General features: G+C 36.5%; 1 protein-coding gene across 43 annotated transcripts in view; it reads left to right on the top strand.

Annotated features, from left to right (window-relative positions):
* Positions 1-24,189, top strand: part of TASP1 (taspase 1) — a 443,904-nt gene that overhangs the window by 14,803 nt on the left and 404,912 nt on the right. For 35 of the 43 annotated variants that reach the window (XR_012419142.1, XR_012419143.1, XR_012419138.1 and 32 more), the window contains one exon: positions 1,312-1,380. Coding sequence is in view for 7 of the 43 variants with exons in the window: in XM_065522748.2 (XP_065378820.1) it covers positions 1,312-1,380 (69 nt within the window). In the remaining 36 variants the exon portion in view is untranslated. Of the gene's footprint in view, positions 1-1,309; positions 1,381-7,813; positions 7,889-24,077; positions 24,113-24,189 lie in introns of those variants that run through there. The other 8 variants (XR_012419145.1, XM_065522750.1, XM_045362493.2 and 5 more) reach the window with 3 other exon arrangements.

The following is a 24,189-nucleotide window of genomic DNA, read 5'->3' on the forward strand; positions in this document are numbered from 1 at the left end:
GCTTTTTTAAGAGAGATTATCCTATACTTTTTCATTCTGTTTTTCATGACATAGTTTGTATCATAGCAAGTTCATTGTCATTCCAGAGTTCAGCTTTGCCCTTGTACTCAGTTGTGCTTTTTTCCCATTGGTTTTTGAGGTTTTGCTAAATTGTTGAATATTTAATGTGGAGACAGGAATGGACTCAGAAGAAATGTTTGTTTTTATTTTGATTCTTACTGGTCTTGTAGGCAAACCTTCCATGACTTTTTATGCAAACAGAATCTAGTTGAGTAATGTATATCAAGTAAATATGGGTCTCTCTCTGCTCTTTTCATTGATATTTACATAACATTAAAAAGAAGATTACACTTTGTCAGAGAGTCAAGCTTTTTCTTATGAATGAAGTCCTATAAATAAGAATATTTTGTTACAGGGATTTTGTTCTTTTGAAATTTATAATAATAAAGCTAAAAGTTCTCTAAGCTATTTTATATTTTTTCTTATTTTTCAAAGTGTGAAATTTTTCTATCATCTGAAAATAAATGGGTTTTATATAACTATAGTCCTAGAAATCTAATACATTTGAATTGTATACTTAGCCTTTTTAATATTTACAGTGAATAAACTTCTTAAAAGTTTAGGAATTCAGTTCTTAGTTTTTGAGCTTTCTCTTTGTTGACTAAATTGGAATGTTAATAATTCATTTATAAATGACTTTCCCTTCTCTCTCTTTTCCTCTCCTAATTTATGCTCAAGACCAGGTGATTTTATAGAGCTTTACTCTGTGTAGTTTATATTACAAAATAATATGATATATCTTGATTTAGAATTTACATTGTAGTATCCAAAATGTTTTTGTCAAATGTATGCTTTTATCCTCAGGTTCTGGCATGCCCCTGTGACTGAGAGTCACTTCTTTTTAGGTATGGAGAGCATTAACAGTGGGAGGAGAAATGATTAGTTTGTGATTTAGTTATCTATATAAAATATGAATTGTCAGGATATTTGAACCAAACTGGGTCATACAATTTCTGTGGCTATTTTGAATTGCCTTACAATGAATGAAGCTTACTAAATTCCTTGTACTTTTCATTTAATAGTTAGATTTTATTGTTTTAATTTGAATAATATTAAGTGAGCCATATTACCAATTAACCTAGATATAAACACTTGCTTGTTTTAAATCTGAGTAGTTTATGCCTTAAAGTATGGAATGGAACTAGTGGTCAATTTTTATTAATCTGAGTGTCTCCCATACTTCTTTAAGCTTTTGGAAAGTTTGAGAAGTTGGGATTTTGCAATGAATAATCTCTCCCCTTGGTTTCATAGGCAATTGAAAAGCTGCAGGCTGGTGCTCTTGCAACTGACGCAGTGACTGCAGCACTGGTGGAACTTGAGGTATTTCTTTTCTCTGTTTTATTTAAAATATTTGTGAGTTTATCTTTCTTGTTCTTAAATGACATGAAACTGTTAAGTTAGTCAACCATAAATTATATGACCAGTGTTTCTCACCAGTATTAGCAAAGTTATAAAGAAGCCTATGATATTGTTTTTTTCATTGGTGACTTTTCTGAGTAATATAAAAGTTGGTTAAATTCCTTTCTTTTTTCTTTTTTCTTTTTTTTTTTATGAGATTCATGAATACAAAAGTTAATGATTGGATGCTTAAGTTTCACGTTTTCAGTAGGAAAATCCTTGAAGTTAACCCCCCAAAAGTGATGTATGTTCTGTTGGTTTAAAATAAAAAAAAATTTCAACTGTCTAGAAGTGCCTAAAGCAGAAGGGGAAGATTCTTCGTGATCCTAACAGATACATACTGTGAAATTGTGTGCTGTGACGTGTGTCTTGTCCCAGTGTTATGGTTAGGTTTGTCCACAGTTTACTATGGACATCAAAGAATTGAGTGGGGAGGCTCTCACTTTTGCCATAATTTTTTATACTCTAGAGAGAGGCTCTCTCAGTTCTCTTGATTTGGAACTTTGATGAATTTGTGCAAGGGATATTGAGGGCTTCAGAAGATTGACTTGCTGCTCAAACTTGGAGAAGATAGATTTGTGTCAATCAATTGAGAGGATTATTGTGAAAAATATTTTTCCGGTTGAGAATACTACTTAGGGAATCAAGTAAGACATGATGACAAAAACAATGATGAGTTTGAGGGAGGAGATGATAGTTAAAGTTAACATTTCCAGGTTGACTGGGTTGTGGCCCTTGTATTTGGGCTCTCATGCCAACACACGTACCCTTTCATGCCTTTCCTTGTGAAAATTGCCCAGGTGTTTACCAAAAGTTCTAGCCGTGTTTTCTGTATATTCTCATGCTTAATTGTGGACCTGAGCTTTTGATCATGCTTTGTAGATTTTAATTTCTCTTGGTTGTGTCATATTGGTCCTAATGTAGTCAAGAAAGGTGAAAGTATATGGTGGGCACCTACTTCTATTGAATCTGACATGGGGATGTGTGATGCCCTCCTAATAGGACTGATACCATTTCATACCAGCTCTACCAGTCATTAGCCATGTGTCCCTGGGTGTGGCACAGTCTGTCCTTGACTCAGTTTCCCTATTTATAATATAAGGATAATAATTCCCACTTCATAGAGTTGTGAAGATTAACTGAGTTAGTATATGAATGATATATGACAATCTCTTAAAACAGTGTGTGGTACATAGTAAGCACCCCATAACTGTTAGCAATTATTACAGTTACGAGATGCTTTGGAAATGGTATGTATGAGGTGAATATTTATAGTAACTATTAATGACAATTTTTACAGCATCAAAGAGAGGTTAACTATATGTTAAGGATAAGAGGAGAAAAATGACATAAGAAAGAAGATAGATGTATTTACCACCAAATGTTACCTTTACTCAAAACAGACACACAAAGAGGGCTTAATCTAACTTAACTAATTCAATTGTTAGTTGAAAATTACTTGCATAGAGTCAGTGTAGGTCTCGGAGAGAAAAGCTGGAGAATATACTAGAATGGCAATTATGAATGCAAAACTGAATAAAGTAAAGTTTCTCTTTTCATCTTAGAATAACTTTACTTTTCCTAAGTCATACTTATATATCATGTTTAATATTTCATTCTATTTTCCCTTAGTGTTAAATCCTACTTTTAAGGGGTTTACTTATTTATACTTAAAAATGATAAAAATACATTTTGAAATAATGAATTTCTCCTGAGTAAGTGGACTTACAGTTTCGAATAACCTGTGTTTTTTTTTTAAGAGTGTGGATATGAATTTAAAGGAAAAAAAATTCTTGTTCTATTATTTTTGATTGGAATAAGTTATAAGGATAATGGTAGCATAGAATTCTTCCCCAAGTGACTTTAGTGCATCCCACACTTCAACTTTTAGTTATTTTATTTTTTTATCTATCTATCTATATATATATATTTGAGATGAATTCTCACTCTGTAGCCCAAGCTGGAGTGCAGTGGTGCGATCTTGGCTCACTGCAACCTCCGCCTCCCACGCTCAAGCAATTCTTGTGCCTCAGCCTCCCGAGTAGCTGGGACTACAGGCATGCACCACCACACCCGGCTAATTTTTGTTTTTTTTTTTAGTAGGGACAAGGTTTCACCATGTTGAACAGGGTGGTCTTGAACTCCTGAGCTCAGGTGATCCACCCACCTTGGCCTCCCAAAGTGCTGCAGTTAAGGCGTGAACCACCCTGCCTGGCTTCAACTTTTAATTATTAATGTGTGGAAGAATTTCAATTAATTATCTTTAACAATTAATTTTTCTATGGACTCTTTGATTGAAATATATGTTAATACTTCAAGGCTTACACTAACTGGAAGAATTTTCCTAAATCTTAAGAATTACATTGGAAATCATGCTTATACTGCCCCCTGCAGTTTCTCTCACCTTGCATAATTGTGATTCATTACCTTGAAACAGGATAGGTTTTCAGATGGAGTTCAGTTGGGAAAGTATTGTAATAGCTTGGGTCAATGGAAAGACGTGTAAGAAGATTGGATTCTAATATCTGCTGTACTTCGAGAAATATAAGTAGCAGTATTGAGTCCTTTCAGAATACTGAAAAGTGCTGAGAAAAATTCTGGAGAGCCTTCTTTATTATGTTTAATTTGAGAATAAACACTTTTCTTTAATTTTGGTCATTTTATTCAGTTAAGTCATGTCTGAATTATTGAACAGATGCAAACAGTCACTATTCTTTTTTTTTTAGACTTTGGGATATACTTTTTGATTTAAAAAATGATATTCTTGCCACTGAGCTTAAGGAAACAATAAATAAACATTTTAAAAACTTGCCTGTTATATTATTACTTAGGCAGATGTTGAAATTGATGTGAATTCCTTAAATACTAATTGTGGATTGAAGTGACTGAAACAGTTTAGTGGTCTTTATTGCCTAGAAAGAGTATCTGGCCGTATATTTTAAAAATGTGATAATTTGTATTTTCCCAAATGGTGAAAAAGTACACTGATCTTAGCTCCATGTGGTGGAGGAGGAAGAGACCAGGCAAAAGAAATTGTGTGTGTGTGTGTGTGTGTGTGTGTGTAAATACCACACACACACACACTAAAGGGACTTACGCAGACATATCATTTTTTAGCTTTTCTTAGAAACTGATAATTTTGTGTTTTTATTTTTCTTCACCACCACTGCAGACTTGTGGTGTCATCTTAAGACTGTCGCTTCTGGACCCCAGAATGAGGTGTTTTCTTCATTTAAGTAAAGGAAGGGTGGGTGCAAAAATTCTAGCTATTAGACTGACCACCTTCTCCCTTTAGAGTTATGGGAGGGGTGGCGGCTGCTCCTGTATGAGAGGTTTTCTGCAGTGTGGAAATGCAAATGATATTACTCCAAAGTATATTTTGTTTGTCTTCAAAATGTAGGGAAGGAAATGGAAAGGTCAGTTTATAGATCATATTTTAATGATTTATTGGTAAATTGATTCATTCCTGTTGTTTCATATAGCTTTTTTGAGATTATCTTAATAACTGGTGAGAAAGTGAATTCTGTTCACTGGATGGTACAACTCTGGTTTCACTCACAGCAGAGAAGATTAATATTGTGAAAGAATTTGGTCTTCATATTTGGGACTATACATTTGGATGACAGTTGCTTTTTTGGCTGCTTTCAAAATAGTTTTGGATCAAGTAGTGACAGTGGATTTAAGATTCCAGAGCGTAATTTTGCATGTTTCACATGGTATAACTTCTGATGTGAATTTCTTTTTTGAGAAAATTGGATATAGAACTGGGTGAGTCATGATGCTACCATTTTCTTAGGATTGTTTCTAAAGTAGAAAGTGTTTCATGGATTCTGATAGAAAATGAACTATTTATAAAATAGTGCCTGAAGCTCCTTTTGTACACTGGTGTTTTTCTGAAAAGTACGAAGACCTGGTTTAAAAAAGTCTAATGAGTAATAATAGGTGAAATATGAATGACAGACTTGGGAGGTAATTTATAATCTTTCGTGAGAAAACCGATGAATTTGGCAGAGATTTTGAAGATCTTGTTGTAACCTTTGAGAAATTTTGGTTAATTCATTCAGAAAACTGATTATTTTTGTAGGTAGAATACTGTATATTAAGAATAGTGATGGGGCCAGGCACGGTGGCTCATGCCTGTAATCCCAGCACTTTGGGAGGCTGAAGCGGACGCATTATGAGGTCAGGAGTTCAAGACCAGCCTAGCCAATATGGTGAAACCCTGTCTCTAATAAAAATACAAAAATCAGCTGGGCGTGGTGGTGCGTTCCTGTAATCCTAGCTAGTTGGGAGACTGAGGCAGGAGAATTGCTTGAACCAGGACCTGGGAGGCAGAGGTTGCAGTGAGCCGAGATCGCGCCACTGCACTCCCGCCTGGGGCTGCGGAGTAAGACTCCGTCTAAAAAAAAAAAAAAAAAAAATGATAGTAATAGCTTTTACATTTTATATAGTAAAAGGCAAATTATACAGATTCCTTTGTTAAAAATCTTTTGTTGAACGTATGTTATTAAAAATGGACTGTGAAGTTTTTTGTTCACTTGATTCATGCTTTAAAGCTCCCTATGGTCGGGGAAGATGCTAATTCATGCTTAAAACTCATTTATTGTCCAAATGCTTTAGTGTTTATAGAGCAGATTATATTGGGCCAAGTTTTTAGTCATTCTGTGAAAAACAGTTCATTGTCTTTGGATCTCTGTGTAATACAAATATTGCTTGCTTGTAAACTCTAGGGAAGTCCTTTAAGAATAACTTCGTATTCAGATGACTGATATTTTGGTATGTAAGAGAAAGAAAGTAGGTATTTTCATTATATACTTATATTATTATATATAATACTGTTGCACAGTTGTCTGTATCTCTACATTTTGTTGTTGTTGTTGTTGTTGAGACAGATTCTTGCTCTGTCACCCAGGCTGGAGTGCAGTGGTATGATCTTGGCTTACTGCAGTCTCTACCTCCTAGGTTCAAACAATTCTCATGCCTCAGCCTCCCAAGTAGCTGGGACTACAGGTGTGCGCCACCACGCCTGGCTAATTTTTTTGTGTTTTTAGTAGAGACGGGGTTTTGCCTTGTTGCCCAGGCTGGTCTTGAACTCCTGGCCTCAAGTGATTCACCTGCCTCGGCCTCCCAAAGTGCTGGGATTATAGGTGTGAGCCACTGTGCCCAGCCAGGTCTGCATTTCTTTAAGGCAGGCATCTCCAGAATGGGAATGTTGGTCACACTTGAGTAGTTCATTGTGAGTGGACCCCAGCCCAGGCCTCTTGTGCAGCTGCAGGAATAGGCCATATTCTCTTCCCTGGGCTTTATACTTCTGGCTGAAATTGTCTGTGTGCCTCAGGGAGATAGAAAAAACTTCTAAGGACTGCCAGTCCTTGAAATGCCTAGTGGTCGTGGAGATGGTGTGGCTTCCTGATGGCATATGGGCATACCTAGGATGGAAGGGGACATTGGGAAGGGCTGATACATTTCCGTTTTCCCTCATGAAACTTATAACAAGTTTTCTTGTGAGCAGATGCTTAACCACACCCTGCTCCCTACCCTACTTCAGTCATTTGGTTTTTATTGCAAAAAAGGAGGGGCGTCTGCTTTAAGGTCATTTCTGTTATTTGGGAAGTTTAAAATCATTTAAATAAACGAGCATCTCCAGTTTCCTATACATTTTTAATTTTGTAGAAATTATATTTTCATAAGCAGAGTGGTCCTTTGCTCTTTCCCCAGCACCCCCTACCCCCCAGTAGAGCTGACCACATTGGAAAGATAGCTTGATGCATTTAGCTCACATTTACGTAAGTGCTCATTAACTATGATGTGGCTGGTGAGTCTAATTTTAGACCTACCACCCTTGAAAATCTCATTTTTCTCTTCCATTGATAATATCTTTTATTCTCTGTTAGAGGGGGCGTGTTTCTATGTATGTGAAGGAGAAGATTTACCTTTTTTCTTTTGTAGTATTTACAGTGTTTTCCTTGCATGAAATTTGAGTTTTGACCTTAGGTGCTCTTTTTTCCTTTTTTTTTCTTAACTTGGTATTATTGATTATTTCAAAGACCCTATTTTGCCTGTCTGTTTAGGAGTATTCCCAGTGGTGCTTCAGTATTTCTGTGTATTCCAGCTGTTTATGGAGTCTTTATGTTTCTCTGCATTTTTTGTTTTATTTTTTGAGGTGTACACACACAGTTACACTTCATGGAGTTGCATCCAGCCAAGTATCCATGTTCTTCTTGTGAAGAGGCAGAGAAAATCACCTCTCCCAAGAATTTCCACCTTCTGAACAAGGGAAATGTGTCCTGAAGAGCTGTACGCAGATGGGAGGCAACTTGTTTGCTTGTTCTGCTGCTAGAGCATTGATTTAATTAGAAGACAGGCTGTGGGTGGCCATGTGCAGACAAAGAAGCACCAGACAGAGCCCATTTAGCCTGGGACAGTAAAAGTAAGTTACGCTCTTTTTAAAACACTTTTTTGAGTACTGATGCTGATTCTTGCCTTTAGTACTAAGGGGCAACTTGTAACTTACTGTTTGTGTTTACACATAGATACATCTGTTCTTTTTCTGAGACCCTAGAAATGACACATGCTCTCTAGCACAAAGTACCTGCTTAATGGAAAAGCAGTGATTTCTTCCCCAACCACCTTTTTTTTTTTTTTTTTAAGAATAAAAAGAAAACAGAATCAGTGATTACATTCTAGATTAATTTTACACTGTAGCAAACCTGGTGTCAGCTTTTGACCAAGTCAAAACACTTGAGTATAGAGCTTGTCATGCTTTTACTTTGTAGTAATGGAAACATGAAGAACTGTTTTAGCCTTTCCAGCCATTTCTTGATGAGGTATGTGGATCTCATCAGATATATTCATTCTGGCTGAATCTAGTAGAAGAGAGGGTCCAAGATCAGACCTAGCAATTCCTGAGGAGCATGGAACTCTATATGTGTGCCCTTGTTTTTCTCTGGGAGTTGTTACTCTCAAAAATATACTTCATTTTGGAATTCTGTTTTGAGCTACCGAAAACCACATATGGTAGTGTGGTGGAGTTAGTGGAAATCCTGTGTTTTGACTATGTGGAAGCAATTTAGACTTTTGGATTTTTGAGTGTAAAATGTCTTCTAGTCCTATATTAATAGGGATATTACACAAAAGGGATTTAATTAGATTCATTGGTCTTAGAATTTATAGTGTTGTGATTTTTGAATCATTCTGTGTGTGTGCGTGTATGTGTGTGTGTGTATTTGTGTTTGTTTGGATCTATATCATTTGCGGCATTAGGTTTATACCTTAACATCTACTGTTTTTGTTTGTTTTGCTCTTGGTAATGAAGGAGGTAGGCTAATAAGATTTTTCTATGTTTGGAAAATCACAGGCTGGTATGATGGTGTTTAATTTCAAAGACTACCTTTTGATTTTAAGTTTTTTTCCATCTCTCAAATCCACCCCTTTATTAAGAATCTGGAAAAGAAAGAGGAAGAAACTTAAGTTACATAATTTTTAAGATTCTCATCAAGATTCTAAATCTTGCTCTCCTCTCTCTCTTTCATGTGTTCTTTACCTAAGTGTTAGAATAATGAAGGATTGTACCTTACTATAGAAATCAGCTTAAAGTTGAATCTTAGACATACCAGTTGACAAAAGTTCTTTGGCCATTCCCCTTGCCAGGCATATTCTACTGGCAGTCATTCTCGCTCAGGGTCCAGCCTCCTGCATGGTGTACACATTTCCTGACAGTTCATGACATGCATGTAGTGTAACATAGGGCATCAGCACTGTAACACATTCAGAGTGGGGAATTTATTTACGTTTCCCTTTTCTGGAGTATGTGCAAATGTTAGCGACATTTTCTAGTGGGTTGGAAGTCTTTTTGTTAAAAAAAACTTAGTAGAGGACTTAAAAGTTACCATTATTCCTCTTTCCTCTCCAGTTCTGACCATGTCATTTGATAAAAGGATGGTTTAAATTATTATATAATTCCATGGTCTGTTAGGTTCTTTTTGAGTGATTTTATTGTCAATATGGTTAAAAGGTATACTTATTTAGTTTGAAGGGAAGTATAAGTGGCTGCCAAATTTGGTGGTACTGGAGAAACAGCTACATTTGTCTTTTCTATTGTAGCTCTTGTGGAAAGGACAATTTCAGGTACTGTGTGTGCTAACCTCTTCCTGGACATCATAAATAATCCAAGTAAAACAAAGTTTAAAACTATTTCAGATGTGAAAGCTTATTGAAGCCAATATTTTGGTTTAGAGATTTGTGTTATGTTTTTGACAAGTAACTGTACTGGAATTCTGTGACTTTCAATTTAAAAAAATGTGAAAAACTGTTGTGATGTCATTTTTCTGCTTAATTATGTTATATGTGTCTTTGTAAATTAGGCAGATTAGTAATAGGAAGGAGGTGAGTGCAGATGTGCAGTGCCTTTTTATGAAAATATTTTAAATAATAAAAATATTGTTGAGCTCATAGTGGGCAGTGCAAGAAAAAGTAAAAAAAAATTTCCATTTTTGGATAGAATATTTTATGTCAGATTAACAAATGCTCTAATGAACAAATATTAACATTGGTTCAATTTTTTCTGACATTTCCAGAAAAGCTTGGGCACTTTTAAGAAGATCATAAAAAGCCTTAGTTTCTACTACATATGTTGCTGTGTGAGGGTTTTTTTTTTTTAAATAAAATATGTTGTCTTTTATAAATTGAATAGTTAAAAAAAATGAACTGTCACAGAAACTAAAACCTGATATTCAGCATACTGTATTTGACTCAAGTGTTCACAGAATGTGATGCAAACAAATGTTCTCTCAACTTACATCCAGGATAGCTAAAATATCACTTTAACACATGTTAAAAGTAGAGTGCTCGAGCTATTTGGCTAGATATAATTCCAGGCTGTCTAAGTTGAGTAATTTCCTCAAACATTCCAACTTTGATCAACTACAGCAAGGACCTTTAGCATGTCTGTAAAGCAGCCAGTGCATCTGTAAATATGTCCTGAGATAGGGAGAAAAGAGAGAATGCCAAAAAAGAAAGAATACCTTGTCGTTTAGGAGCAGTTACAGAATAAAAATGGAAAGTTTTTTGTTTCCTTAGGAACGGTTTTTAGATAATTGAGCCTCAGATTTCCAAGTATGCCCTGTGGTTCTGTATTAATGAAGGAAAGATACTTCATTTGGACCCAATAAAAGTGCTTTGTGGCTAACCCTGCTGAAACTTATTGGTTAAAGTTCATTAATTCTTGAACTTTTTACACTTTATAAATGTAATATTAATTGGCTACAACCTCAAACATAATAATATATAGCTCACTAAAGCATGTCTTAATTGTTTATAATTGGCCAGTATTTGGGTGAAAATGTTCTTATGTGACTGAGAATAAGTCTAAGAACAGGAAGCATCACTACAGAAATAATCTCATGTGCCTTTTCTTCAATACATGGCTGAAAATAGGCTTTCTGGCTTTAATTTTCAGTGATCCGAAAATGAATTTGCAAGTATCTACTAATTTTCCTATACAAGCATTAACTTAAGAGTGTTTATAATGGCAAATCACCCTCTGCTGTATGGGAACTGCATGTTTTCTGTGTTTTTGGCACAACATATTCATATTCACATGGATATAATAACTTCCCTGGAAATATTTTAAGCTGTAGTTAGCAACTACTTGCAAACTGGATATTAAATTGGATGTTAAGTCTAGCTTGTTTCTGACCTTGCTTTCTGTGGTCCCATGATAACAAATAATGTGACTTCCAATTAGCTCCAGTTATGAAAACTCTGTTTTTAGATCAATCTCGTACCAAAACTTAGAAGGAATTAATAATCCTCTTGTGGCTTCTATGTTGCAGATCTCTATTATTGTCCATATTCTCTAATTACTTTGTCATGGAAAGCAAAGTTAACACAGTTAAATTTATTACTAATAAAAAATGTTTTGCCATAGTTTTACCTCCTTTTCATGAGCATTTTTTCCAGAACTGAACAAAGTGCAGTATAATTGATAGATTTACATCCTTCAAGCCCATCCTCTATATCCTAAAATAAGTGCAGAGAAATGGTGAATGGGCACGCTGGGAGAGAAGATGGAAGGGCAAGTCCTGGGTCTAGTTATTTTAATTTCCTGGGCAGGGTACTTGAACAGATAATGTGAGTTGGTTATCTTGTTACTGTATCTATGTTTACCAGATAATTTTTCTTCTGTAAACCCTGTCCATTTGAATGCCAGGATTTCTTCAAAATTTAATACTTATTTTATGTCATGTGCCTACTTTCTTGATCTTGAAGTCATTAACGTTCATAGTGGCAATGGAAGAGTCAACTTTTGCCTATGTGGGGGCTGGTTATCTAATTTATAGACAGATTCTTATTATCCTGTAATTATTTTACCTGATTATATCTTTGCCATTTTTGCACGTTACCTGAACATTATAGCCCCACCTCCCATGCACTTCTGTGTATGAGGAATGTGTGTGTGTGTGTGTGTTTGCTACAAATTACTGGTTCTAAAAAGAATGTCATGTTTTATCTTGATAGGCAGTCTACCACTGGGTAAAGTTGTAGATGAAGTTGTCTATACTAATGATATTTGAGAAAATTACCATGATATTTTATTAGTTTTCTGGTATTTGAGAAAAATACCATGACTTCCTATGGACTCTGAGTAGAAAGTTCATCTGACTCATTTTGGAGAAGGAAAAAGGTATTACAAATTTTGTTTGTTATAATCAGAAGATATGCAGCATTTCTGACCACTAATCTGGCTCTTTTTAGTAAAGGTGAGTGGACACTTGGTAGACTGCAGTACAGGTTACTTCCATATTAGTTGTTTCTTTAAGTAGCAAGAGGTAATTGAATATTTTAAATATTTAAGCATGATAATAAAATTTGTTGTTAGGACTGTCATTTGTGTCAGAGAGCTACTTTCCCTGAAGCCTGAATTGTATGGAAAACTGAAGACTTATGCAAGTTTAGATTTTGCACTGGAGAAGCTTGCATCTGGACCTTCTTTTAATCTTACAAAGTGATGTAGGCCAGAGATTGCAAAAGAGACATTTTACAAATGCGTGTTGATTGGCCCATAGACTAGCTTTTAAAACTTGGAATTTGTTGTCAACATGTAAAAATGAGGAGACTAATATAAGCATCTGGACTTCTAAATTCTCGTGACAAAAATGAGATCTGGCCACATGGAGCATGCATTCTCTCAGGCCTACAATCTGCCAGAGCTGAGTGACAGCTGGTTCTTTTGAGTGTAGGAGCTTGTGTAGCACTGTACTTCATTTTAAGGTACAGCTGGAAATAAGTCTTGGACAGAGATGCCAACTTTTGTCTTGTTGCAAGGGCCAGGGAAATGAATGTATGGTTTAATGCTCATTAATTTAATGGTCTAGAGGTTGCAAATTGTTGTAATAGGGATTTCTACCAAACTAATAATAAAGCTGGAATGAGCTTTGATTTAATTTTTCAGAATAGGAATTGGACTTAAATATTAACTTATTATTTTGAAAATGAACTTCAAATCAAACTAGACTTTTCAAAAAACTTCCTCATTGAAACAATTTGAACTAACAGCAAAGTATATCACTCCAAAGAATTTTGACCTGTAGCCAAAGCAGATCCAAAACCTCTGTGACCCAAATAAGGTTGAACCAAATTGTTTCTCTATTTACCTCTAGTCCCAGGAGTGAAATACTGTTTTTACTGTTTGTGATGAAGGAACATACTATAAGTCCAAGCATACTACACTGATATTCACACTTTGTCTTGATAACTTCCTAAAGGATATTAAGCTTCCAATGTCATTTATCTTATCTTGATTGCATTACATCTTAATGGAAGACATAAGGAAAATCCCTGGTGTGTGCATAGTATGTATGGCTGTATTTGTGATGATTGCCCAGAAAGGTTTCTATGTCTTATTTACCATTGACTGTCTCCCATTTTATTAAGTTTTCTCCAGTCCATCTAATTTTTTTCCAGGGTTGAATCCTAGCCCCAGAGTGGTTAGCTTTTGTAGCCTCTCATGGATCATTTGTAGCTTTTTTACTCCCAATATCCTCTGTGCTGTTGCGATAGATGCCTTTATAAGCCCCCTCAAGATGTGGTTCATGGAGAATGTGAAGTTAAGCAGTTGATGAATTCATTTAAATTGGAGTTCCTCAAGGTGAGGGCTGGATTAGAATTGTTGGAGGTAGCTTATTTTAAAAAATGATGATTCCCTAGCTTTCAACTCACATGACCTGGATCAGAATCTTTGGGGATGGGAGTCTGGAAATTTTAATTCTTTGACTCTTGAAAAAAAACTTTGTGAGTTAATTGTGGATACATGCAGGCATAAGAAATAATACAGAGAGATCCTTTGGACCCTTTAATTCACAATGGTAACAGGTTTTTAAAAATTTGCAATCTTATTTTGAGAATTTTATAGTCTCAAAACTTTTGTGTGTGTATAGTATACATATGGAAAACTATACACATTTATTTTAAGGGGACAGCTCCATGAATCTTTTTCAGAGTGAACGTAGCCCTGTGTCACTAGCACCCAGATCAACAAACGGAACATTTCTGCCCTCCAGAAGGCCGCCTGTGCCCCCTTCAGTCACCTCAGGGTAACACCTGTCCTGACCTCTATTGCCATATGTTAGTCTTGCCTGTTCTGGAACTTCACGTAAATGGAATAATATATTATGTATTCTTTTTTTTTTTTTTTTTGTATTTTTTTTTTTTTTTTTTTTTTTTTAGTAGAGACGGGGTTTCACCGTGTTAGACAGGATGGTCTCGATCTCCTGACCTCGTGATCCGCCCGTCTCGGCCTCCCAAAGTGCTGGGATTACAGGCTTGAGCCACCGTGCCCGGCCTATTATGTATTCTTTTGTGTCTGCCTTTTTTAATTGAAGTGAAATTCTTATAATAGAAAATGAGGCATTTTAAAATACATAATCCCATGGCATTAAAATGTTCACAGTGTTGTGTAACTACCACTTCCAGTTCCAAACTTGTTTATCTCCCCAAAGGAAGCCTCATACTCATCAAGCAGTTGCTCTTCATTCTTTTATCCTTTCCCCCTTGTTGACCACCAATCTGCTTTCTGTCCATGGATTTCCCTCTTCTGGATATTTTATATAAATGAAATCATGCCATTTATGTGGCCTTTGTCTGACTTTTTTCACTTAGAATAATGTTTTTGAAGTTTGTTCACAGTGTAGCATGTATCAGTAGTTCATTTTTTGGGGGAGCAGTATTCAACATTATTCATGTATCTGTCACAGTTTGTTTCATTCCAAATCCATTCATCTGTTGATGGACATTTGAGTTGTTTCTATCTTTTGGCGATTGCACATAGTGTTGCTGGGAATACTCTTATATAAATATTAGAGTAACTTTTTTCAATTCTTTTGGGTATATACCTAGAAGTAAAATTGCTAGGTCATATGATAATTAATTCTATGTTTAACTTTTTTTTTTTTTTGAGACGGAGTTTCGCTCTTGTTGCCCAGGCTGGAGCAATGGCACCATCTCAGTTCACTGCAACCTCCGCCTCCCAGTTTCAAGCGATTCTCCTGCCTCAGCCTCCCGAGTAGCTGGGATTACAGGTGCCCACCACCATGCCCGGCTAATTTTTAAAAATATTTTCAGTAGAGATGGGGTTTCACCATGTTGGCCAGGCTGGTTTCGAACTCCTGACCTCAAGTGATCCGCCTGCCTCAGCCTCCCAAAGTGCTAGGAATACAGGCATGAGCCACCGCGCCTGGCCTTTGTTTAACTTTTTGTTGAACCTTTTTCCATGGCAACTGAACAAACCCTTTTTGCATTTCCAGCAGCAATATGCAAGGTTATAATTTTTCTACATCTCTGTCAGCACTTGTTATTTTCTGTTTTTGTCATCATAGCTGTCCTTGTGGATGTGAAGTAAAATCTTTGTGGTTTTGGTTTTCATTTTTCTGATGGCAATGATGTTGAATATATTAACATGTGCCTGTAGCCATTTGTGTATTTTTTTGGTAGAAATGTTTACTTAAGTCTGTTCAAGTCTTTTGCCCATTTTCAAATTGCCTTTTTTGGGTTGTTATTGAAATTTGGAGATCTTTATATAGTCTAGATACTAGACTGTTGTACTTTTCTGTAAGTCTGAAATTGTGTCCAAAAAAAAAAAAAAAAAGGAAAAATAAATTGTAACTACTGCTATAGTTTTCTTTTTAATAAAAGCCCTCTGACCATCCCCAGTACTCCCATCACTTACCTGTTTTATTTTTTCACTCTCTTGTTTACTTCTGATATGTTATCTAATGTATTTAATTTCTTATTGTTTGTCTCCCTTGGCTAGAATTGAGGCTTCATGTAGGTAAGAATGTTTTTCTGTTTCATCCACTGCTATACCCTCATGGTTTCGATCAAGGACTGGCCAACTATGGCCTGAAAGCCAAATCTGGGCAGATGCCTGGTTTTGAATGGCCTGCAAACTAAGAATTATTTTCACTTTTTTAAATGGTTGAAACAAAATCAAAAGAAGAATAATATTTCATGACACCAGAAAAGTATATGAAATTTGTATCTCAGTATCCATATATGAAGTTTTATTGGAACACAGCCATGCTTATTCATTTGTGTATTTTCTCTGGCTGCTTTTGTGCTACAGTTGCAGAGCTCAGTAGTAGCATTGTCTGTGTGGCCCACGAAGCCTGAACTAGTTGATATATCTTGCCTTTTACAGAAAAGATTTGCCTGGTACGTTGGTGCCCAAAAAATCTTTGTTGAATTAATGACTCTTAACCTATACTACCACAGAGGAATCTAAATTGGAAATCTTTTAACCATTCAGTTCTTGAAAATTTGAACTTAATTGGCTGCTAAACAACAAAAAAAATCCCCCAATGATTTTTTTTGATCAGTAATACAGTTTCATTGGCCTCCATTCATCTTGGAAATGAAAACTGATGTTGAGATACCAGAAAATTAGTAATTCTTAGAGTAGTGCTAGCTAAGATAGGCATATTATACAAGTTTTACTAGTGTTAGTTTGAAAAAGAGTATAATGACATGGAGTACATATCCTGTTTTTGTAACTCTTTTAAAAAGATGCAAGAAAGTTCATTTCAAAAGCTTTTCCCCCACCTTTCTCGGGTTTTGAAGGTTAAAATACCTGCTTATCAATGAAGTTAGTAATTAAAATGATTTTTTTTTTTTTTTTTTTTTGAGACAGTCTCACTCTGTCGCCCAGCTGGAGTGTGCAGTGGTGCAGTCTTGGCTCATTATAGCCTTTACCTCCCAGGTTCAAGGTTCAAGTGATTCTCCTGCCTCAGCCTCCTGAGTAGCTGAGATTACAGGCACCCGCCACCACGCCTGGCTAATTTTTGTATTTTTAGTGGAGATGGCATTTCATCATGTTGGCTGGACTGGTCACAAACTCAATTAAAATGATTTTGATAGGACACTCAATTTTCAACAAGAGTTATATATTCTACTTTATTTCATGTATCTAATGATGTGTTTGTTGAATTTGCACTTGACCGACAGAGTGTGAGTACTAACATATTAGTAATTTCCTGTTAATGTCTGACTTCTTCTTAAGGGAAGATTGGAAATTGAATAAACATAAATCATCTTATATAAAAATGATTTTATAATGTGCCAGTCTAGTTTTTGTACAACATTTGAAAACTAAATTGTTTGCATCTGTAAGAGCTGTTAATAGAGGTCTCATAATAGATCCTCAGACGTACAGTATACCTGGAGCCTTGCAAACAGTTCTTATATTATTTTATGCTTTCAGCGAAGGACATTTAATGGGTAATACAAGTTGTGGTTTATAGCGAAAGAGTAATACTTTGCAGATCTTTGCCTTGGCTTGGGGTTCCAAAATTTCATTAATAGGAAAGGGTTTCCATGTCGTTGTGGGAGAGTAGCTCCTGACTTGCTTCTTGGCCTTTCTGCCCTCTCTTTGCTGCATTGATTAGTCGAAGAGTGTCTCACTTTTTAAAGCCGTGTCTCCTTGAAAAGTTATGAGTAAACTTAAAATATATTTTGCTTTTAGAATTCCAGTTTTTAGAAACAGAAAATACTGTTGCATAAGTTTGTTTAATTTCTCTTGTTTTAATCATGAAAAGATTAGATTCTTAACACTCCGCTGCATTTTCCTGACATTTCTCTATAGGAGCAATCTGTAAGAATTAATAAGTATCAGCTTGCTTAAGAGGTTATAGCTCACAATAATTACTCTATTTATATCTAGTCACAATTAACTGCTATTCATTCATTCTGCAAATACTTATTGATTACCTACCTGCCATGTGCCAGGCATTGCCTTGCATATTGGGATATAGTACCTAAAAAGACAAATTCTTATATTTAAGGGGCTTACATTCTATTTGGAGAGGTAGACAAACAAAAATTATGTATAATGTTAGATAGTGGAAAGTGCCATAAAGAAGAATAAAATAGAGATAAGAGAATGGTTGGGAATGGCTGGGGAAATGCTATTCTAGATAAGTCAGTAAGGGAAGGACTCTCTGATAAAGCTGGGTTTTGAACAGAGACATGAATGAAATGGGGAGAGAGCCATATGAAGATGTTGGGGAAGGGAGTTCTTGTTCAGGGGGTAAAGTACCCCACTGTCCCTTCATATTCCACTTCATTCTTCTTTGTAATACTAATCACCGTGGGACCTCAGGTATTCATGCATACATGTACATGCATCTTTACACACATACACACACACACACGCGCGCACACACACACACATGCAGTCTATGTTTATGGGCCCTCTTCTTTCACTAGAATCTCTCACCAAGCTCAGCATCTCAAAGGAATGAATGAATAATAGATGCAACAGCCCTGAGGTAGGGGTGTTCTTGGTTTGCTCAGGGAATCGCAGTGTGGGTTGGAGTGTGGTAAGGGAGAGGAATGCGGGGAGTAAGTTGGAAGAGGGAGAGAAGGGTCAGATCATGTAGGGCCATGTAAATGTTGAAAATAGGACTTTGGATTTTATTCTAAGTGTGATGGGAAAGTATTGTAGGTTTATGAACAGAAGAGTGACAGAGTCTGACAGATTTTAAAAGGATCACTGGCTACTTAGTGGACATGATTATTAATTATGCAAAATGAGTTACATCAGAAGATCAGATGACCACTTAAAATATTTATGTATATTATTTTATTTATTTTTCTTTTTTCCTTTTTTATTATACTTTAAGTTCTAGGGTACATGTGCACAATGTGCAGGTTTGTTACATATGTATACATGTGCCATGTTGGTGTGCTGCACCCATTAACTCGTCATTTACATTAGGTATATCTCCTAGTGCTATCCCTCCCCTCCCCCTACCCCATGACAGGACCCGGTGTATGATGTTCCCCTTCCTGTGTCCAGGTGTTCTCATTGTTCACTTTGCACCTGTGAGTGAGAACATGCAATGTTTGGTTTCCTGTTCTTGCGATAGTTTGCTGAGAATGATGGTTTCCAGCTGCATCCATGTCCCTACAAAGGACATGAACTCATCCTTTTTTATGACTGCATAGTATTCCATGGTATATATGTGCCACATTTTCTTAATCCAGTCTGTCATCGATGGACATTTGGGTTGGTTCCAAGTCTTTGCTATTGTGAATAGTGCCGCAATAAACATACATGTGCATGTGTCTTTATAGCAGCATGATTTATAATCCTTTGGGTATATCTCCAGTAGTGGGATGGCTGGGTCAAATGGTATTTCTAATTCTAGATTCTTGAGGAATTGCCACACTGTCTTCCGCAATGGTTGAACTCGTTTACAGTCCCACCAACAGTGTAAAAGCGTTCCTATTTCTCCACATCCTCTCCAGCACCTGATGTTTCCTGACTTTTAAATGATTGCCATTCTAACTGGTGTGAGATGGTATCTCATTGTGGTTTTGATTTGCATTTCTCTGATGGCTAGAGATGATGAGCATTTTTTCATGTGTCTGTTGGCTGCATAAATGTCTTCTTTTGAGAAGTGTCTGTTCATATCCTTTGCCCACTTTTTGATGAGGTTGTTTGTTTTTTTCTTGTAAATTTGTTTGAGTTCTTTGTAGGTTCTGGATATTAGCTCTTTGTCAGATGAGTAGATTGCAAAAATTTTCTCCCATTCTATAGGTTGCCTGTTCACTCTGATGGTAGTTTCTTTTGCTGTGCAGAAGCTCTTTAGTTTAATAAGATCCCATTTGTCAACTTTGGCTTTTGTTACCATTGCTTTTGGTGTTTTAGTCATGAAGTCCTTGCCCATGCCTATGTCCTGAATGGTATTGCCTAGGTTTTGTTCTAGGGTTTTTATGGTTTTAGGTCTAACATTTAAGTCTCTAATCCATCTTGAATTAATTTTTGTATAAGGTGTACGGAAGGGATCCACTTTCAGCTTTCTACTTATAGTTAGCCAGTTTTCCCAGCACCATTTATTAAATAGAGAATCCTTTCCTCATTTCTTGTTTTTGTCAGGTTTGTCAAAGATCAGATGGTTGCAGATGTGTGGTATTATTTCTGAGGGCTCTGTTCTGTTCCGTTGGTCTATATATCTGTTTTGGTACCCGTACCATGCTGTTTTGGTTACTGTAGCCTTGTAGTATAGTTTGAAGTCAGGTAGCGTGATGCCTCCAGCTTTGTTCTTTTTGCTTAGGACTGTCTTGGCAATGCAGGCTCTTTTTTGGTTCCATATGAACTCTAAAGTAGTTTTTTCCAATTCTGTGAAGAAAATCATTGGTAGCTTGATGGGTATGGCATTGAATCTATGAATTACCTTGGGCAGTATGGCCATTTTCACATTATTGATTCTTTCTATCCATGAGCATGGAATGTTCTTCGATTTGTCTGTGTCCTCTTTTATTTCATTAAGCAGTGGTTTGTAGTTCTCCTTGAAGATGTCCTTCACATCCCTTGTAAGTTGGATTCCTAGATATTTTATTCTCTTTGTAGCAATGGAGAATGGGAGTTCACTCATGATTTTGCTCTCTGTTTGTCTGTCATTGGTGTATAGGAATGCTTGTGATTCTTGCACATTGATTTTGTATCCTGAGATTTTGCTCCAGTTGCTTATCAGCTTGAGACTTTGGGCTGAGACTATGGGGTTTCTAAATATACAATCATGTCATCTGCAAACAGGGACAATTTGACTTCTTTTCCTAACTGAATACCCTTAATTTTTTTCTCTTGCCTGATTGCCCTGGCCAGAACTTCCAACACTATGTTGAATAGGAGTGATGAGAGAGGGCATCCCTGTCTTGTGCCAGTTTTCAAAGGGAATGTGTCGAGTTTTTGCCCATTCAGTATGATATTGGCTGTGAGTTTGTCATAAATAGCTCTTATTATTTTGAGATATGTCCCATCAATACCTAATTTATTGAGAGTTTTTAGCCTGAAGGGCTGTTGAATTTTGTCAAAGGCCTTTTCTGCATCGATTGAGATAATCATGTGGTTTTTGTTGTTGGTTCTGTTTATATGCTGGATTATGTTTATTGATTTGCATATGTTGAAGCAGCCTTGCATCCCAGGGATGAAGCCCACTTGATCATGGTGGATAAGCTTTTTAATGTGCTGCTGTATTCGGTTTGCCAGCATTTTACTGAGGGTTTTTGCATCAATGTTAATCAGGGATATTGGTCTAAAATTCTCTTTTTGTGTTGTGTCTCTGCCAGGCTTTGGTATCAGGATGATGTTGGCCTCATAAAATGAGTTAGGGAGGATTCCTTCTTTTTCTATTGAATAATTTCAGAAGGAATGGTACCAGCTCCTCTTTGTACCTCTGGTAGAATTCGGCTGTGAATCCTGGTCCTGGACTTTTTTTGGTTGGTAGGCTATTATTGCCTCAATTACAGAGCCTGTTATTGGTCTATTCAGGGATTCAGCTTCTTCCTGGTTTAGTCTTGGGATAGTGTATGTGTCCAGGAATTTATCTATTTCTTCTAGGTTTTCTAGTTTATTTGCGTAGAGGTGTTTATAGTATTCTCTGATGGTAGTTTGTATTTCTGTGAGGTTGGTGGTGATATCCTCCTCATCATTTTTTATTGCATCTATTTGATTCTTCTCTCTTTTCCTCTTTATTAATCTTGCTAGCGGTCTATCAATTTTGTTAATCTTTTCAAAAAACCAGCCCCTGGATTCACTGATTTTTTGAAGGGTTTGTTGTGTCTCTATCTCCTTCAGTTCTGCTCTAATCTTTGTTATTTCTTGCCTTCTGCTAGCTTTTGAATGTGTTTGCTCTTGCTTCTCTAGTTCTTTTAATTGTGATGTGAGGGTGTCAATTTTAGATCTTTCCAGCTTTCTCTTGTGAGCATTTAGTGCTATAAATTTCCCTCTAAACCCTGCTTTAAATGTGTCCCAGAGATTCTGGTATGTTGTATCTTTGTTCTCATTGGTTTCAAAGAACATCTTTATTTCTGCCTTCATTTCGTTATGTACCCAGTAGTCATTCAGGAGCAGATTGTTCAGTTTCCATGTAGTTGAGCGGTATTGATTGAGTTTCTTAATCCTGAGTTCTAATTTGATTGCACTGTGGTCTGAGAGACAGTTTGTTGTGATTTCTGTTCTTTTACATTTGCTGAGGAGTGCTTTACTTCCAACTATGTGGTCAATTTTGGAATAAGTGCGATGTGGTGCTGAGAAGAATATTCTGTTGATTTGGGGTGGAGAGTTCTGTAGATGTCTATTAGATCTGCTTGGTGCAGAGTTGAGTTCAATTCCTGGATATCCTTGTTACCTTTCTGTCTCGTTGATCTGTCTAATGTTGACAGTGTGGTGTTAAAGCCTTCCATTATTATTCTGTTGGATTCGAAGTCTCTTTGTAAGTCTCTAAGGATTTGTTTTGTGAATCTAGGTACTCCTGTATTGGGTGCATATATATTTAGGATAGTTAGCTCTTCTTGTTGAATTGATCCCTTTACCATTATGTAATGGCCTTCTTTGTCTCTTTTGATCTTTGGTGGTTTAAAGTCTGTTTTATCAGAGACTAGGATTGCAACCCCTGGCTTTTTTTGTTTTCTATTTGCTTGGTAGATCTTCCGCCATCCCTTTATTTTGAGCCTATGTGTGTCTCTGCACGTGAGATGGGTCTCCTGGAAATAGCAAATTGTTGATGGGTTTTGACTCTTTATCCAATTTGCCAGTCTGTGTCTTTTAATTGGAGGATTTAGCAAATTTATATTTAATGTTAATATTGTTACGTGTGAACTTGATCCTGTCATTATGATGTTAGCTGGTTATTTTGCTCGTTATTTGATGGAGTTTCTTCCTAGCATTGATGGTCTTTACATTTTGGCAGTTTTGGCAGTGGCTGGTACCGGTTGTTCCTTTCCATGCTTAGTGCTTCCTTCAGGAGCTCTTGTAAAGCAGGCCTGGTGGTGACAAAATCTCTCAGCATTTGCTTCTCTGTAAAGGATTTTATTTCTCCTTCGCTTATGAAGCTTAATTTGTCTGGATATGAAATTCTGGGTTGAAATTCTTTAAGAATGTTGAATATTGGCCCCCACTCTCTTCTGGCCTGTAGAGTTTCTGCCGAGAGATCCGCTGTTGGTCTGATGGGCTTCCCTTTTTGGGTAACCTGACCTTTCTCTCTGGCTGCCCTTAACATTTTTTCCTTCATTTCAACTTCCGTGAATCTGACAATTATGTGTCTTGGAGTTGCTCTTCTCGAGGAGTATCTTTGTGGCGTTCTCTGTATTTCCTGAATTTGAATGTTGGCCTACCTTGCTAGATTGGGGAAGTTCTCCTGGATAATATCCTGCAGAGTGTTTTCCAACTTGGTACCATTCTCCCCATCACTTTCAGGTACACCAATCAGATGTAGATTTGGTCTTTTCACATAGTCCCCTATTTCTTGGAGGCTTTGTTAATCTCTTTTTACTCTTTTTTCTCTAAACTTCTCTTCTCACATATTGTTTTAAATTATTTAAATTTATTTATTTTTTTTTTAGGGAAGGGTCTCATGCTGTTGTCCAGGCTGGAGCGCAGTGGTGCAATCATAGCTCACTGTAGATTAGAGCTCCTGAGCTCATGCGGTCCCCCTGACCTCCCTCCAGAGTACCTGGGACTACAGGCATGCACCCTCATGCCTAGCTATTTAAAGTAAAATTTTTGGAGAGATCGGGTCCTCCTGTGGTGCCCAGGCTGGTCTTGTACTGCTGATCTTAAGTGATCCTCCTGTCTCACCCTTGAAAAGTGACTTTATTATTTATAAGGGGCAAGTTAGTATATAGGCTGATTAGTTTATGTCAAGTAATAGGCATACTACTTTTTTGTCAACTTTGTTGGAGTATAATTTACATGCAACAAAATTGATCAGTGGTAAGTGTACAATTTAATGAGTTTTGACAAATACATACAATTGTGTAACCACCAGTACAATCATGATATATAACATTTCCATTACCCTCAAATTTTCCTCATACCTATCCAGTGAATCCTCTTCATCAGTGGCCCCTGGCCACCATAATCTGCTTTTTGTCATGATAGTTCAGTCTTTTCTAGATTTTATTCTAAATAGAATTATACAATTTGTGATCTTTTGTGACTGGCTTCTTTCACGTAATGCTTTTGAGATTCACCCATATTGCTGGGTGTATTAGGAATATATATATGTCTTTATGTAGACTTTATGTGAATTTATGTGAACATATGCTTTCATTTCTCACAGGTAAAATACTTAGGAGTAGAATTGCTGAGTCTGTGGTGAGTGTATGCTTAACTTTAAAGAAAACTGCTAAACAATTTGCCATTTGCGTTCTCACTAGCAATGTATATAATTC

Source organism: Macaca fascicularis, chromosome 10, assembly GCF_037993035.2.
Source record: "Macaca fascicularis isolate 582-1 chromosome 10, T2T-MFA8v1.1".
Taxonomy (NCBI): Eukaryota; Metazoa; Chordata; class Mammalia; order Primates; family Cercopithecidae; genus Macaca; species Macaca fascicularis.